Genomic DNA, 16,895 nt, shown 5'->3' on the forward strand with positions numbered 1-16,895 from the left:
AATCTTATCAATCAAAAGATTCTTACAAAGAGCTCCCGAAACATACCATCAAAATATGCTGGTAGACTTTTATGAGTAATAAAGTAATAATGCTCAAATTTCCCTTTGAAATGAAAAGGACCCAATGAATGGGTACCTGTTCATTTTATAATGCCCCCCCCCATCCCCATATAGAGAAATAATCTTTTTTGTACTAGAAAAGAAATGTACACAAAATCAATTAATGATCTATACTTGTCCATGTATGCAAAACTGGAGATTTTTTTTAAAAGAAAAAGACTTAAATCTCATGTGTAAAATTTGTGTCTTAATTATTAACATGAGATTGAAAATTTCATTCATTTCTGCAGTCTACCAGGGCTTATACATTTTAAAATGTTTCTGATATACTCCGAAGCTAAGCTGGCAGTTTGCAATACACATAGTAACACATTGTGTCCGCCATATGACCTCACAATAACTAAATTATGCTTCTGCCACTCAAGCTTTCCTAACTGTGCAAGAGGGTGGGCACTTGTGAGTGTGAGCGTGTGCAGCGGAAAGCATCAGCAATTTCCCTCCCATCTCTACAGCCTCCATACTACAATATGGCGACACGCAAGAGACAATGCACTCTACGGATGGAGTTCATAACAAAGGGGATCCCCTTTCCACAGTAATTCACAGTAATAGTCTGACGATGGGTGACTATTGTATAGGGGCAGATGGCTTCACAATAGAGAGTCTACATCACATACATGATGACACATGCTTGGCAACTGTCTATAGCCCTTATTACAGGGACTACAGTAAGGATGGACCAACCCACTCTAATATGGCCATTTAAAGGTACCAATGACCAGACAATCAAATATTGACAGTCTTGCATCAGTGAATTTATGAAGAATAAAAGAGGATTTGAGAGATTAGTAACAACAAAATGTCTGGAGGTACAATAATGATCAAATGTTCCTAAGAAGGTTGAGGAAGGAGGACCATTTTATCTTATTATGTACTTAAGTACTAATCAAACATCTATTCTGACTTATTGGCTAGCATAGCTACAGAAATTAGAGCTCATAAATCTTTTGCATTTCTGATTGAATATCAAAAACTTTAGGCTTTACTGATAAATATACCAAATCATTCTTTTATCTTAAGATGCCCCTTTTAATCAACACTTTATGCGCAATAAACAAACTGAGAGCCTGCCCAATGTTTCCCTTTGACATGGAGATAGATGGGCTTTTACATTAAAGTTGATATTTTTCTTTTCTGATTTTTATAAAACATTGTTTTTGCAGTCATATCAATTTGTGTCTAAAACAATTATTTTTTTTCAAAATTACAAAGCGATGGTATAAGTGTCCCATATTCCATAGTTTATTCTTATCACAGACCTGGGAACACCATTTGGACAATTACCAATTTCCTGCTTCCTGTGTCAAAGAATAACCATTCTAAAATCTGATTTTGACAAGGAAAATGAGTGAGAATCCTTTGTCAAAATTAAAAGCATTTTCCTCACTTTTGATTTAAAAATAAATTCATAATTTCAATTTGTAAATATAAATCCAATGTGCAGCAAGTACATCAACTTTTGAGATGATTTCTTGTCCTAAATCTTTTAAGCCCGTGGATTTTTAATATATTTGAATAAAATGCTAGAAAGATTTAAACTAACAAATATTTCAGAGCATAAATTGTTAAATAAAATATATATAGTTCCATCATCATTGTATTTGAAGGAATGAAGGGCAGGGTTATACTCAAGATACTTCAACTTGGCAACTCAAGGCACTTTTAACAACGAGAAACGCAAGTTATCAAAAAGAAATGAGTTGTGTCTTCAAATCCCGGAAGTCGCAGTTTCGCGCCAGCTTTAATGCACGTGGTTTAGTCTTCCCGCGAAGTTCATAACAAAGATTTGGATTTGGATCATTAAGAATATGTGCTCTCTGACTGATTGTGCTTCAAAATGGAAGGATTTGATGATCCAGGAATCTTTTTCTCTGACAATTTTGGATCAGAAGATCAACCTGATGATGGCGGGATTAATCGAGCAGCCTTGCAACGTCGTTTCAAAGACTTTCTTCGAAAGTTTCATGATGCAAACTTTTCCTACAAATACCGGTAAGAAAGAGACTGGGCAAAGTAACAAGGGAAAACAATCTGTAGGCAAAGTGAACAAATCACCCCCCCCCCCCCCACCACCCACCCCTTCAATTTCTTGAACATGGATGTTCTTCATGGATCATTTTGCTGCACAATATTAAGCTGATAAAACTTCCAAGGATGCTTTTTATAAACTTCATTTTCTGCTTTTCTTTCTCCAATCTTCAAGGTATGGATAGGTATAGAGCATGTGGCTCTTGTCCCCTCCCTCCATCTTATCCTGCAGGCACCGACCTTAATTTGACACTTCAACCAATAACAGGTCTAGACAGTAAAGACTAGACTCAAAAGACTCTGTCAGTGCCAAATAGACATAGTGAATCTAGTCTCACTAATCCAGACTCTGCATTATGCACTGTGTGAATTGTGAAGACAAAGGGTCTGTACGTCCAGACTACTCTCCATCTACACTGGATGCAGCCTTACAATTGTGATCAGTAGTGTATAATCAGAAACTGGAGGTAGACTAGAGATGCGACCTTTCCCTTCCACTCACTCCTCCTTGATGGTGGAGATGAGGAATACTTGAGAAGGTCAGAGAGATGTTGACAGAGAATGGCCTGTAGCCAGGTTTTCATAACATGCCTTGGCCTCATTACTAACCCATGACATCATTTTTTCACCTTCCACCAACCAGCCTTCGTCCTGACCTAATGCAATCTTCCTCTCTATTCATTTCAATTACATCATGTTGCATTATTAAAAATCATTTCACCTTCCACATCTGTCAAAAATTAATTGAGAACGAAGTAGGAATTTTATGCACTTGATGGCATAAAAATAGAGATTAGGACCCCCCATTTTGACTCCTCCACATTCCGACTCCCCCCCCCCTTCTCTCTCTCCCTCTCTGGTCTCCTCCATCCCCTCTTGCTCTCTTTTTATTTTCTTATCTTTCAATCACCTCTACCTCTGGCTCTCTCAAGTTCCAACAGCAGGTTATCACTTCTTTTCTTCATTTTACTGTGTAGTTCTTAATATATAGAATAGCAAAAGAGATGAAAATGTTTCCATGAACTTCTGATTCCAAATACATCATGAGACAAATGATTAATACAATGTTGGATCCCTGATTCACTGGTTGCATCACAATTAATATCAACAATATTAGAATTAGTGAAATAAATCTACATGTCCATTTCTTTCTTATCATTATATCATTTACCCTAACTAAAAGTACCTTACATCAATTTCAGTAAAATGTGTTGAAACAAAAAGAAGCTAATGAAAATATCTTAATGATGCTGAGGATGAAATGATGTTGATGTTGATGATGATTATGATGAAAATAACCAGGATGAGGATGGCCATGATGATGATAATGATGATCATGATCATGATGATATGAATATGAAGGTGATGATGATGATATTAAAGATGATAATGGTGGTGGTGTTGGTGATGATGATGGTGGTGATGACGATGACAATGATGAGGATGGTAGCAGTGATGATTATGGGGGAAACGATGTATAGATATGATGAAAATAGTAAAGACGGTGATGATCAAGATGCTGATGACGAGGAGATGATGATGATGAGGATGGTGGCGATGAGGATGATGGCGATGAGGATGGTGATAATGATGGTGATGATGATAATAAAGGTGGTGATGGTGCATGGTGATGAAGATGATGATGGTGAATGGTGATGAGGATGATGAGGATGATGAGGATGGTGGGGGTGATGATGGTGATTATTGTGGTGATGATGATGACGGTGCTGATGATGGTGATGGTGAAGGTGATGATGGTAATGATAATGGTTACGATGATGGTGGTGGCATTTAAGATAATGATGATGATGATGATTTTGTGTTATTAATAACAATATTGATAAAGGTGATGATGATCGTGATGATGATGGTGGTGGTGGTAATGATGATGATAACAATTATAACGGTGGTAAATTATGGTGATGATGATGAAGATTATGGTGATGTCAGGCAGATACAATTTCAATATTATTATAATTTTCATCAAAGGCAGCTAGACTGAAATTTGAAGCAAAGAAATGACAATAAAAATATCCTTATCTGGGTGAAAATTTAATTAAAAGTTGAGGTGCGATATTTACTCCAAAATTTCCAGTGCATTTATTTTGCATCCATTCGTGGCCAATTCAAAATCTCCTTTTTTTATAGATCTATATATAAACCCATTCTTTTGATTATTATTAAATTTTAAAAAAGGCAAAGCTTACCTTTTCACCCAGGACAGATCGAATTTTGGTGGCCTGTAAACGAAATTTTTCGAGTTGGCCTTCAAGGGTGCGGCACCTCTCCTTCCAGTCCACATCCCCTGCTGCGGCCCCTGCATCACTACCCTGCCCTTGGCCCTGGCCTTCCGATGAAGAACATCGCTCGGTCCTGGTAGCCATCCCGTCCAAGACGAATTGGCTCGAATTTATTATCTGATGAAAGTTAAGATAGTGGGTCAACAAAATGAACGATCCGTGCTAATTACAATTATAACATTGGAGCATAATTGGAAATAATAACCGACAGAGGCGACATGAATCCTAGGAATACCGCGCTCATTACCAGTACGACCGCACAACCTATTCGCAAAAATCTCGTCTGCTAGCGTTTTTGTTCGAAGCAGCCTCTCGATCTCTTCACTCCGATCCGATCCGCGATCCACTATATAGGGCCAACCAACTTGTGCAGTGCATACAGTACAGTGCATGCGGAAAGATTGATGACTCATTCGTGTACAAAAGGAGTCTGTGCTACCATGATTGAGCCCTGAACTTGAAGACGTCCGTCCATCGAGGGCACCGAAACTGAATGCTAAAACTACAAATGCTAATATCAGTTCGCCTTTCCAACCGTTTCAAAAATTAGTTGTATAAATACATAGGCGGAGCAAAAAAAAAGAAAAAAAAAAAAGAGAGGAAGACGATTGAATAAAAAAAAGATTAAAATGAGGGGAAGACTTAGAAGATAAAAAGAATCTTTCATGTCACTAGGCCTATGTAAAATTTTCGCTCGCGCTTCGCACTCGCATAATATAAATAAGGATTATGATATTATATATGTTTATTTATAAGAATAAAGCTCAGAAGTAACTATCAGGACTACCCCTTCAAAGAAACAAACAAAAATCATGTTCGAGCGGCCAATCGGGGAAAATATGGCTGAAAAAAAATGGCGAAGCCTGGATCCGCCCCTGTTAATACATGTACAATGGTCTCATTTCTTAAATTTGTGAACTGGCGCGCAGATGAGCCACGGACCCCCCCCCCCCCCCACAAAAAAATTGAAATAGAAAAAAAAATCAAAACGGGTGAAAATCGATATTATATTCATTTTTCTCACTCACTTCGCTTGCTTGCAATCCGGCTTGCAACTTTTTGAAATTCTTTGCCCCAATATAATATGGTCTTTTCCACTTTGACTCAATTCGTCACTGACTGTGTGTGCATGCGTTACGCCTACCACCTCTCCCAGTCTTCAGATGAGTCCACTAATCTAATTGTGGATTTTTTTTGACGCATTTTAAAAGCAAAAGCAAGAGACACTGAAGCTTTTTGTCTCTCAATAAGGAGCGGGAATAAGCAGTGATCTAAGGTTCTATATGGAGGAAACAATATCACACGCCCAGTCGAGCTATAACATATTGTTTCCAATTTAGTTACAAATTTACAATAATGTTAGTAAAGCAACAAAGGTATCATTATGTTCATAGCCAGTTTACGAAATTATAATGACCAATAGATTATTCAGAATTTCATACAAAAATTGAATAATATGGTGCAATAGCTCAGTCGGTAGAGGGGGAGGTCGGATTCCGGTGACTCGGGTTCAATTTTCACTTGGTGCGCTCGTCCCTCGGTGAGGACCTTAAGCCGTCGGTCCTCTCGTTGCTTCAACACATGCATGCTTTCATTTTGGTCTCTAATCTGCTTTGATTCTTAAATATTTGCCCCATTGATATGGATCGAAATACTGCAGAACTACTTTTTAACTTTCTTATTTTCTTATGACGCTACTCTCATTTGTTTTTACAGGCCTAGGGTTTTCCAGCAGGTTTAAAGGTGAATGAAAAGGGCACTTAATAAAGGTAAAATAGTTATAAAACATTCCTAGCAGAAAATACACTTTTCACCAAAAAAACCTATGAATATTCTTACCACACTCTAAAAACAAGAAATGTTAACTTAATATTTGAAAGGTTGGAGGACTGACAACATTTTCTAAATGTTGCATTTACCACTTGAAATGGTTCTAGGCAACACTAAATGTTGGATTCAGCTTTATACAAGGTTGGATGTAACATTAGGAAAAGGTTGTCACTCCTCCAACCTTTCAAATGTTGATTTAACATACCAGTTTTTAGAGTGCATCATATTCTTCTTCGAATTTTTAAGCCATGAAAAAAGAAAGGCCTATAATAAGTAAAACTTAATAATAACCGAAGGGTCCGAAGTCTGATAAGTTTAAGTAAACAATTCAGGCAAAGAATATAACTAGGAAAACACAAAAGATGTTGTCGTGTTTGTTATGATAATGATGACGATGGTGGTGGTGGTAGTGATGATGATGATGCTGCTGCTGATGATGATTATGATGGAGATGATAATGATAATGTATTTACAATTCTCTTTAAAGAAATACATTCAGATATGAAAAAATATGAATGATTATATACAAAAAATATGGGGGAGCCAGGACATGCAATTGATCTTTCACAGGCAGGGTTTCAATATCATACTAAATTTATAAATCATAAGAATTAAGTATAATGATATTTTAACGGAGGACATAACCATCTTTGGCATGTCTTGTCAGTGATGTGGATGAAAATATCAAAGTGTTTTGAAATTTCTGATACATTTACTTTTTTCTAAGGACATAATTGTACTTAATACACAAATTAATTTGCTTAAGTATCTAGAAACAAACATTTATTCAATAAGATAAATGCAGAAAAGCATGGTAAATTCCAAGAACCCAAAAGAGGAGTTAGGAGAGAAATATAAACGAAGAAAAGTTTTTCGAAAAAGTCAAAACTAATGCATATAAGCAGGGTAGGTGATGAGGAATACAGGTATACTCATAATTATGAAAGAAATTCAAGGTATAAATCAAACCATAGACTATAAAATACAGTTCAATATTACGCAATCATGATTATTTAATGTTCTTTTGATTTTCAGTATTTTTTTGTATCTAGAAAAACAATGAAAGGCATTGAAACCCAGGGGAGCAATTTAATTATATTTGTGTCAGATCTTACAACTTTCCATGATTTTTATTGGTTGAGAAACACTGTCTCTATTGTGAATGTCTGATTATAAAAGACTTGTCAGATAAAACATCTGACAAGTCATTTTGTGAAACGCTCACAAGCATTACGGTCGACATTACAACGTTTTCAACTACAGATGGTGCTATATGCTTCTTTCGGATTGAATACTGAAAACATCAATAGAAATAAATAATAATAACAATTATAATAATATCATAAATAAGTTGAATCAGCCACCCCCTCCCCCTGGTAATCTGCAAGTCTGTATAGTTAATAATTAGATTTCGTATATGAATTCATTATGTTCATTTATGCATACATTATACCAGTGGCGTGCCGTGTGTCACGGCATGGGGGGGGGGGCGCCAAAATTTTGTTTAGTCACTTACTGATGCGAGTGCGAAGCGAGCTGAAATTGTTTTATATTCAGACCTAAAAAGGGATATTATAAGCATTTTTTTTTGTAATCACCTGTCTCGCTAAATAAAGAATGCGAGCGCGAAGCGCGAGCTGATTTTTTTTTATACATTGACCCCAAACCGGGATATTTTAAGGGCTTTATTTTAGGAATCAATTAAGAGTATACATATCTCACTATAATCATCTAATGCGCGTGCCAAGCGCTAGCTGATTTTGTGAAAATTACATCTAAACACATAAAGCAAATGTAGTCATTATAATCATGATTAACATGCGCATCTCACTAATCAAATATTGCGAGCGCGAAGTGCAAGCTGAAAATTTAAGAAATTCAGACCTAAAGAGAGGCATTTTAGGGCTTGCGAGCGCGAAGCGCGAGCTGAATTTTTTTATATTCAGATTAGAAAAAGGGACATTTTAAAGGACTAATTTTAGGAATTCATGAAGAGCAGATACATTTCACCAATCCACTAATGCAAACATATAATAAGCACGGACAGAAAATGTTTGTAGTAAGACCTTAAAGTAAAACAATAGAAACTCGAAGTGCGAGGAAATATAGACAGACAATGCGAGCAGCAGGAACAATGAAGTCTTATATAGTCCCTGAGCAAACTATGTTCAAAAGTTATTAAAATACAGTTTCTTATGTAATATAACATTATAATGAACAATAACTTTCCCACTTCCTTTCTCTTCCTTTCTCCCTCTTTTTCTCCTTTTCCCCGTTTTTTTTTGGCCAGCCGAGGGGGGGGGGGGGGCACGTGCCCCCATGCCCCCACCGTAGTTACGCCACTGCATTATACATTGCTCTCTAATTTTGCACTAGATTAAACTCTTTGAATTATATTTTTAGCGTAAACATTCTATGGAGCGTTCCTAACGATATTGTGCTTGAAACAACGGTTATATCTTGTGTATTTTATTTTTCTATATTGTGCTTGAAAAACGGTCATTTCTCATGTATTTTATTGCTTTTTTAAATGTATTTGTTTGTTTTTCGACAAATTTATTACAGAACATTTTTGAAACATAATTGAGCTAAAATCAAATGATTTTATCGGGTAAAGGAAAATAATCATATATAGCGAAAAGTAAAAGAAAACATAGTGCAATTAAAACTTCAAAATAGAATGATTATTGATCTACTCTCAATTTTGCCCCTTCTTATACAGATATTGTAAAAGTAGAATATGTGCTATATTTTGATACATTTTTATAATCATGAATTAATTGCATTCATCAAACACATGGGTTATCATATAAGAATTCCGTTATCATGTTTATTCATATTATGTTTTTTTTTCTATTTATTGCAATGGGTATTGTTTTGTATACTGCGTGCATTTTTTTTTACTTTAATTGTTAAATTTATTGATAGGATTGTTTATACATATATTTGTTGGGAAAAATCTGAAACTGAAATCAAACATATTTATTATGTGAATAATAAGGGCGAGAATAAGTTATTTATTGAGTGATTTATAATTTTGTGGCATCCCATCCTTGTCTATCTGCTTGTTATTCCTTTTTTTTCCAACAACCTATTTGAACCATATTTCTCTTCACCGTGATACAGTCCCATTTTATGTTATTTCTATGTTGATAACGGTTGGGCTCCACTCAGTAAAGCTCGTCCTATGTGGGTCATGACAGGTGTTATTCAATATATTCGCATATGCACCTGCACGCAACTGCACAAGCACCTACACATGTTTTCTTATCTGCATTTCCCTTCTGGGGTTTCAGTAATTTATCATGGCGATGAATAACAATCCTTTTATTTTTTACAACGCTATAAATGAATATCCTTTTGAGAGCAAATATTATACTCCTACTGAATTCAGTGAAACATTTCAAGATGATATAGAAGATGTTAAATTATTGCATATCAATGCTAGAAGCTTAAACAGGAATTTTGACGATCTTCAAAATCTTCTCGATTCATTGAAACATTTTAAATTCACTGCAATTGGAATAAGTGAAACTTGGTTACACCAATCTTCCCCACCATTGTTTAATTTACCTAACTATAATTTAGTCAGAGCTGATCTTATAAGAGAGGCCAAGGCGTCGCATTTTATGTAGCCAATCATTTAAATTTCAAAATTCGAAATGATATTAAATTTGATCAAAAAGAAGTTCTCTTTATTGAAATTGACAATCTTCAATGCAAAAACTTAATTTTAGGTGTAATATATAGAGCTCCTGATACTCACTTTGATCTATTTTATGATAATTTCGAGCAATGCGTTAGCAAATTAGCAAACGAAAATAAGCAGATATATTTTCTCGGTGATTTTAATGTCAACTTTCTTCCATTGCATCAGAACAATCTCTCTAATAGGTTTCTGCAACTGATGAATTCATATGGATTTTATTCTTTCATTAACAGACCAACTAGAATTAACATACACTCCTCAACCTTAATTGATAACATATTTTCTAATATACACGACAAAAAGATAACTGGAGGATTGCTGTATTCCGAAGTATCTGATCACTTGCCTATATTTACTGTGTGTGGAAAATCATTGACTCGTTTTAAACCACCACAGCATTTGATGTATCGGAAAGAAACCCCTCGTAATATTGAAATGTTAAAACAAGATTTATTATTCGAAGAATGGAATGATATCCTAAATACAAATGATGTGAATAGTGCATATGAAAATTTTCATTCAAAGCTACAATTCTATTACAATAAAAACATTCCACTTGTAAGAAATAAACGTGAACGTAATACACCCATAAACCCATGGATAACGAAAGGTATACTTAAATCTATAAAAACAAGAAACCGACTTTATAAACAACATTTGAAAAACCCTACGGATACAAGTCTAGTTGTGTACAAAACGTATCGTAACAAATTAACAAAGTTAATTCGTTTTTCTCGCAAGTTACATTTCTCAAACAAATTACAAAAGGTAAAATCCAACTCAGGAGCTACATGGAAAGTTATAAAAGAAATTATGGGAACAAAAAACGAGACTATAGGGGAAGGCGGGGTAAGTTGAGCATAGGGGCAAGTTGAGCCACCAGCCCCAGGCCAATAATGAATGAGTCAGACATTGTGGTGGTGTCATGTATTGATGACCCATAGCGTAACCCCTAACCCCACCACATTGTTTCCAACTTTGAAACAAAAAGTAGTTTTTTTAGAGGGAAAAATGTGAATTTCAGCCAAAAAAGTAAAAAAGAGTGTGAAATAGATAAGTCCTTTATAAACACACACGTCTTTAAATATAATAAAGACATGATAACAACATTATTAGTCCAGGTATGGATCTTCATTCTTGTCATAGTCTTTTATATGATGGATGCATAATAAATGTGTGGATACAAAATTATCGCACTAAGTTCGGACTGGGGTAAGTTGAGCCAAACAGCATGGGGCAAGTTGAGCCATGGTTATTCCTATGGTAATGTATCTTAAAAAACAAACAAACCATAAAAGTCGATTTGAATGCAGGCTCAAAGGAGCAAATTGACATGACTGCTCTATTCCTTTTACAGGATGTTATTATTTATAGACAATTAGCAAGTGAAAAGACTTTAAACAAAAAATTGACATGCTGGTTCTCCCCCATACATTTTGTACATAGTTTTTGTGGCTCAAATTACCCCAGAAGGTGGCTCAAACTTACCCCATATATGGGGCAAGTTGAGCCATTTGACATCGGTTTTTTCAAAGGTCACGATGACTTTCAGTGTTGGGGTAGAAAGTTATATATAGGTGGAAAATATTTCAGAAGAATGAAATTTCAAGGCAAGGTACTTATTTCGACAAGATTATTAATCATATCAATTCTAACATGCAAAAAGCAAAAACTGTCACAACTTACCCCGCCTTCGTTGCGCCCTACCTAAAGATAACCTTACTTTCAATGGTAACAAAATCACAGATTCTAACGACTATGCCGATAGCTTCAATTCTTTCTTCACTAATATTGGTCCTCAATTTGCCACCCAAATTGCTACTCCGAACAATGCTCATTTTACTGAAATCTTTTCAGAACCGATTCAAGAGTCTTTATTTTTAAGACCGACAAACCCGAATGAAATCATTAATATTGCTAAATCATTAAATTCTTCGAAATCCAAAGGTCATGATAACATTAATACTTCACTTTTAAAGGAAATAATCCATTTCATTGCTGATCCACTAACACACATATTTAACCAGTCTTTACAATCCGGTATTTTCCCAGACTTGTTAAAAATAGCCAAAGTAACCCCAATTTTCAAAAAAGATGACCAACGTGAAATCAATAATTATCGTCCTATTTCCATTCTCCCTAGTATATCAAAAATTTTAGAAAAAATTGTTTATAATAGATTATATAATTTTCTAAACTTCCATAAAATATTAAATCCAAACCAGTATGGTTTTCGAAAAAAAATCATTCCACGGATCTAGCTCTGGTTCAGATATATGATAAAATTACAGAAGTCATGGCCAAAAAAGAACACATTATTGGTATTTTCTTAGACCTTAGTAAAGCGTTCGACACTCTTAATCATGATATATTGTTTTCGAAATTGTATTCCTTTGGTGTTCGGGGCTCGGCGCTCGTATGGTTTAAAAGTTATTTAAGCAATCGAAAACAGTATGTGACTTTTAATGGTATTAACTCACGGTCTCTTCCAATCAAATGTGGTGTCCCCCAGGGATCTATCCTGGGTCCACTTCTGTTTTATTATACGTTAATGACATAATCAATACATCATCACTGTTATCTTTTGTCCTATTTGCAGATGACACTAACATATTTTATTCTCATAAGAGCCTTAAGTCTCTAGAAAATATCTTGAATGCCGAATTAATAAAAATTTCGAAATGGTTCAAATGCAATAAACTTTCTCTCAATATTCAGAAAACCCATTTTATACATTTCAAGCATAACAATATCCATGTGAATAATAATCCAATTAATATTAACATTGGCAACAATACAATCGAAGAAAAGAAGAGTTCGAAATTCCTGGGTGTCATTATTGACGAGAATTTAACTTGGAATAATCACATAAATCATGTTACACTATGTATTTCTCGAGGCGTGGGAATTATTAATAAGTTAAAGTTTATGTTACCACGAGTAACTCTGTTTTTACTATACAATACACTAGTACTTCCTTACATAACATATTGTAATATTGTTTGGGCCAATTGTGAAACTACCAAACTCAACCCTATTCTCACCTTACAAAAGCGGGCTCTTCGTATCTGTACAGGATCGTCTTATTTTTCTCATTCTAATCCACTATTCTGTAAGCTCAAAACATTGAAGGTTTCTGATTTGAATGTCATGCAAGTTGCAGTTTTTATGTTCAAATACAAAAACCACCAACTCCCCTCCTCATTTCAAAATTTATTTAATCTAAACAGTACAATTCACACATACCCTACCCGTATTTCTGGAAATTTTCACCTAACAAACCCAAAGTTAAAAATCAATTAGCATGACCCCCATGGCCCCGACTTATGGAACAATTTACCCGAAACTACAAAAATGTGTTCCTCACTTTATTCCTTTGAAGCCACTATGAAGCGCAACCTAATATCATTGTATTCAAATCCGCCACATTGACTATATTTTTATTTTTTTTAATGATGAATTTTGACCCCTCCTCTTCTAATGTACTTGCACTACACTTGCACTACACCCTCATGACCTCTTGTTAAAAAATGTGTAAGTTTTACATGTCGCTTTTTTACCTTGAGGCCGTCGTCAACATCAAGCAGGTCGCTCATGACGACGGTCTCCTGCGTTCTGAAATTGAGTTAAATAATATTTTTCATATACTTTTTTTATATTCAGAAAGAGATTGTAAATGATACGTGTATCTAAAATGTATATACATGTACATGTAAATCTATGTAATAATTGATTATGTTGTATTATGTTGAACATGTTGAACGCAGAAATAAATTTCAAGCAAGCAAAAAAAAAAAGCAAGTCCTCCTCTCTAGCATAATCATTCAAATTCATAAGTTTAATAGCACCATCTCTAGTTCAAAATGAACGTTGAAAATCAACTGTACATGTATAGCAGAAAGTAACAGATACAAATTAATACCGTTTGAAAATTAATAATGAACTCAGTGTTTCACGCGGGTTGTAATCATCCTAATTAGAACCATCACTCTGTGTTTCTTTTATTGTTTTTTTGTTATAGATATTAGTTTTGCTATATTTTAAATCATTGTAATGTTGTTCCCTTTACAAGCACTGACCCCTATACCTAGTTTAGCAGATAGATGTCAGTTTTGTTCATTAATAATACGTATCTTGTTCAATCCATGTTTTCTTTTTAAATCGAAAAAAATATATATGTGAGATACTTGATTGTTAAATCTATTACTTTATGTTTGTTGGAAATAAGCAAACTAAAAACTTATTCAGCCATTTCAATTAAATATTGAACTTTTTATTAATGATAATAAACATCTTCTCCATGATTTTTTTTTGTGAAATGCATTTTATTTTTTCTTGTTTTATAAAGCCATAATTAGATGAGTTTTATAGAAGCATCGGATTGTGCCCTCTCCCCCACAAAAAAAATCGGCCGTCCACCGCCCTTCGCAACGGAAAATTTGCACACACGACACCCATGGCAATAATATACAAAACTGTAAATTCATTTTCTCAGAAATAATTACATAAGACTATGCATTATTGTGGAATCAAAGTTCCAGTGACGTAAATGAAGCCCAAATCTGCATTTTTTAAAAAGTTCTTAAAGAATTCTCTCTGTGTTTTCCCCCCAGGAGTTTCTGCATTTAAATCGCATTATAGAATACATTACAATGTGACAATTTTATAATATAGCAGATATAGAATTTATTTGTAAGTACAAGGTAGGGCCTATGGTAATAATAATTTGAAACATGCAGTAACCATTAACTATTATAAGCAAAATGCTTGACTCATAGCAGCCAGATTGGATGGAGAAATAATGTATACATCCAAAACAAATCGATACCAGAGCACTTATTGAATAAACTGGGGAATAGACGCAGTCTTCTACTTTTAATTTCCAAAATATCCAGTTAATATATTTTTTTTCCTTAAAAATTTTTAAAATGAGGATATATACCTTCCTTTTTTTAAAGGGGGTTAATCTCTAGTGCATAAAAACGGCCTGTGTATAATAGGTTTCCATATAGACCGTTTTTATAGAGCTTAAAGGCCTGGTCACACCGCCCGAGCGTTGTTGGAGCGGTCGTGGAGCGGAGATAAAAAAAATCACCGCTCGCTACCGTTCACCATTTTCGATTCCGCTCGTTGTTTTGTTTTGTTTTTTCCGATCCCCACTTTTGTGAGCGGAATTCGACCCTCTCTCCCTACTGCTCCACGACCGCTCCAACAAAGCTCGGGCAGTGTGACCAGGCCTTAAGTCTTATTATGGCTGGTTTGCGCTAAGCATTTCTTGAATGGAAAAGATTATCTCTACAGCCAGAAACTCAATATACGTAGCTTTGTACTTTGCTGTTTTACTTCAACAATCACTAACCCTCGGTAGTCTAGTGGTGAGTATCTCCGCCTGTCACGCGGAAGACCGGGGTTCGATTCCCCGCCAAGGAGATCATAATTTTTACTTTTTTTCATCCACCTCTCCCACATGTAGGTCTAATTTATTATGATGATAATCAGTTTTTCTTTAGCGCAAATTACAATTGAGTTCCTTATTTGTGTTATGCAACGGGTACATAATCTATTTTCATAAATACACTGTACACTACATTTCCTTTCTTGTTTGTTTAAAACTGCATGTTCAATGTTATTAATGTATACTACTTAATCTTTTTTGTAAAGCGTTTAGAAACATCATGTTTGAAGCGCTATTTTATAAATACAATGTACTATTATTATAATGACAAAATACTTAAAGGACAAGTCCATCCCAACAAAAACTTGATTTGAATAAAAAGTGAAAAATTTAACAAGCATAACACTGAAAATTTCATCAAAATCGGATGTAAAATAAAAAAGTTATGGCATTTTAAAGTTTTGCTTATTTTCAACAAAATAGTTATATGAACGAACCGGTTACATCCAAATGAGAGAGTTGATGACATCGCTCACTCACTATTTCTTTTGTATTTTATTATATGAAATATGAAATATTTTTGTTGTCTCGTCATTGTCATGTGAAATGAAGGTTCATTCCTCCCTGAACAGTGGAATTCCATTTTTTTAACATTTTGTGCTTCAAGCAAGGAGGTCCTAATCGTCAAATTCGTAAAAATTGAATTATTGTATAATTCAAACAATAAAAAACAAAATAAATAGTGAGTGGGTGACATCATCGACTCTCTCATTTGGATGTAACTGACTCGTTCATATAACTATTTTGTTAAAAATAAGCGAAACTTTGAAATGTCATAACTTTCTTATTTTACATCCGATTTTGATGAAATTTTCAGCATTGTGCTTGTCTCATTTTTCTCTATTGATTCAAATCAACATTTTTCTGAGGTGGACTTGACCTTTGATTATGCACCCTCTCATCCTTCCAGGAGAATTACTGAAGAAGAAGGGAGATCTTTCTCAATTAAACATAATCCAAGATATATGAATAAATTGACAGCCCCGACAATGGCAACGTTATAGATAAGCGATTGGTACATGAAAGTATGGGGGGGGGTATGCAGGTAATATCCTGCCCCTTTCCCTATCACTCTACCATACCGTCCTAACTTCATTATCAAACAGCACGGGGACACTGCACAAACAGCGACGGTAGAGAGAAAGAGTTCAAAATTATTTAAAATAGAAAGTGGTAGAGAGAAGTCATGCAATCGCTTAATTTCTCGAGCGATAGCACAGCAGTGGCAATTACAACATACTCATGTAGATAGTTCTTTATGATTAAATCATCAAGGGTTTGAACCTTATTTTGGATTGGCTTCGCTCCCGATTAAATTGCCCATCATCATGTACAATTTTCGCGTTTTGAACTTATCGTTGATTTTGATATCGCTGGCAGGTAAATATGAAATTTTGTTTTCTATATTTCGTCAATAATTGTATCGCTGTTCAGGTTTTACTCCAAAGACGTA

General features: G+C 34.8%; 1 protein-coding gene across 3 annotated transcripts in view; it reads right to left on the reverse strand.

The window, feature by feature from the left end:
- LOC121419333 (pleckstrin homology domain-containing family H member 1-like) overlaps positions 1 to 4,793 on the reverse strand; it is a 67,744-nt gene extending 62,951 nt beyond the window's left edge. The window contains exons 1-2 of one of the 3 annotated variants that reach the window (XM_041613747.1): positions 4,696 to 4,793; positions 4,356 to 4,565 (exon numbers count right to left, since the gene is read on the reverse strand). In XM_041613747.1, the coding sequence (XP_041469681.1) occupies positions 4,356 to 4,532 (177 nt within the window). In that variant the 5' untranslated portion in view covers positions 4,533 to 4,565; positions 4,696 to 4,793. Of the gene's footprint in view, positions 1 to 4,355 lie in introns of all 3 variants that reach the window. The other 2 variants (XM_041613746.1, XM_041613748.1) reach the window with 2 other exon arrangements.
- Between the last annotated feature and the right edge of the window lie 12,102 nt (positions 4,794 to 16,895).

Source organism: Lytechinus variegatus, chromosome 7 (assembly GCF_018143015.1).
Source record: "Lytechinus variegatus isolate NC3 chromosome 7, Lvar_3.0, whole genome shotgun sequence".
Taxonomy (NCBI): domain Eukaryota; kingdom Metazoa; phylum Echinodermata; class Echinoidea; order Temnopleuroida; family Toxopneustidae; genus Lytechinus; species Lytechinus variegatus.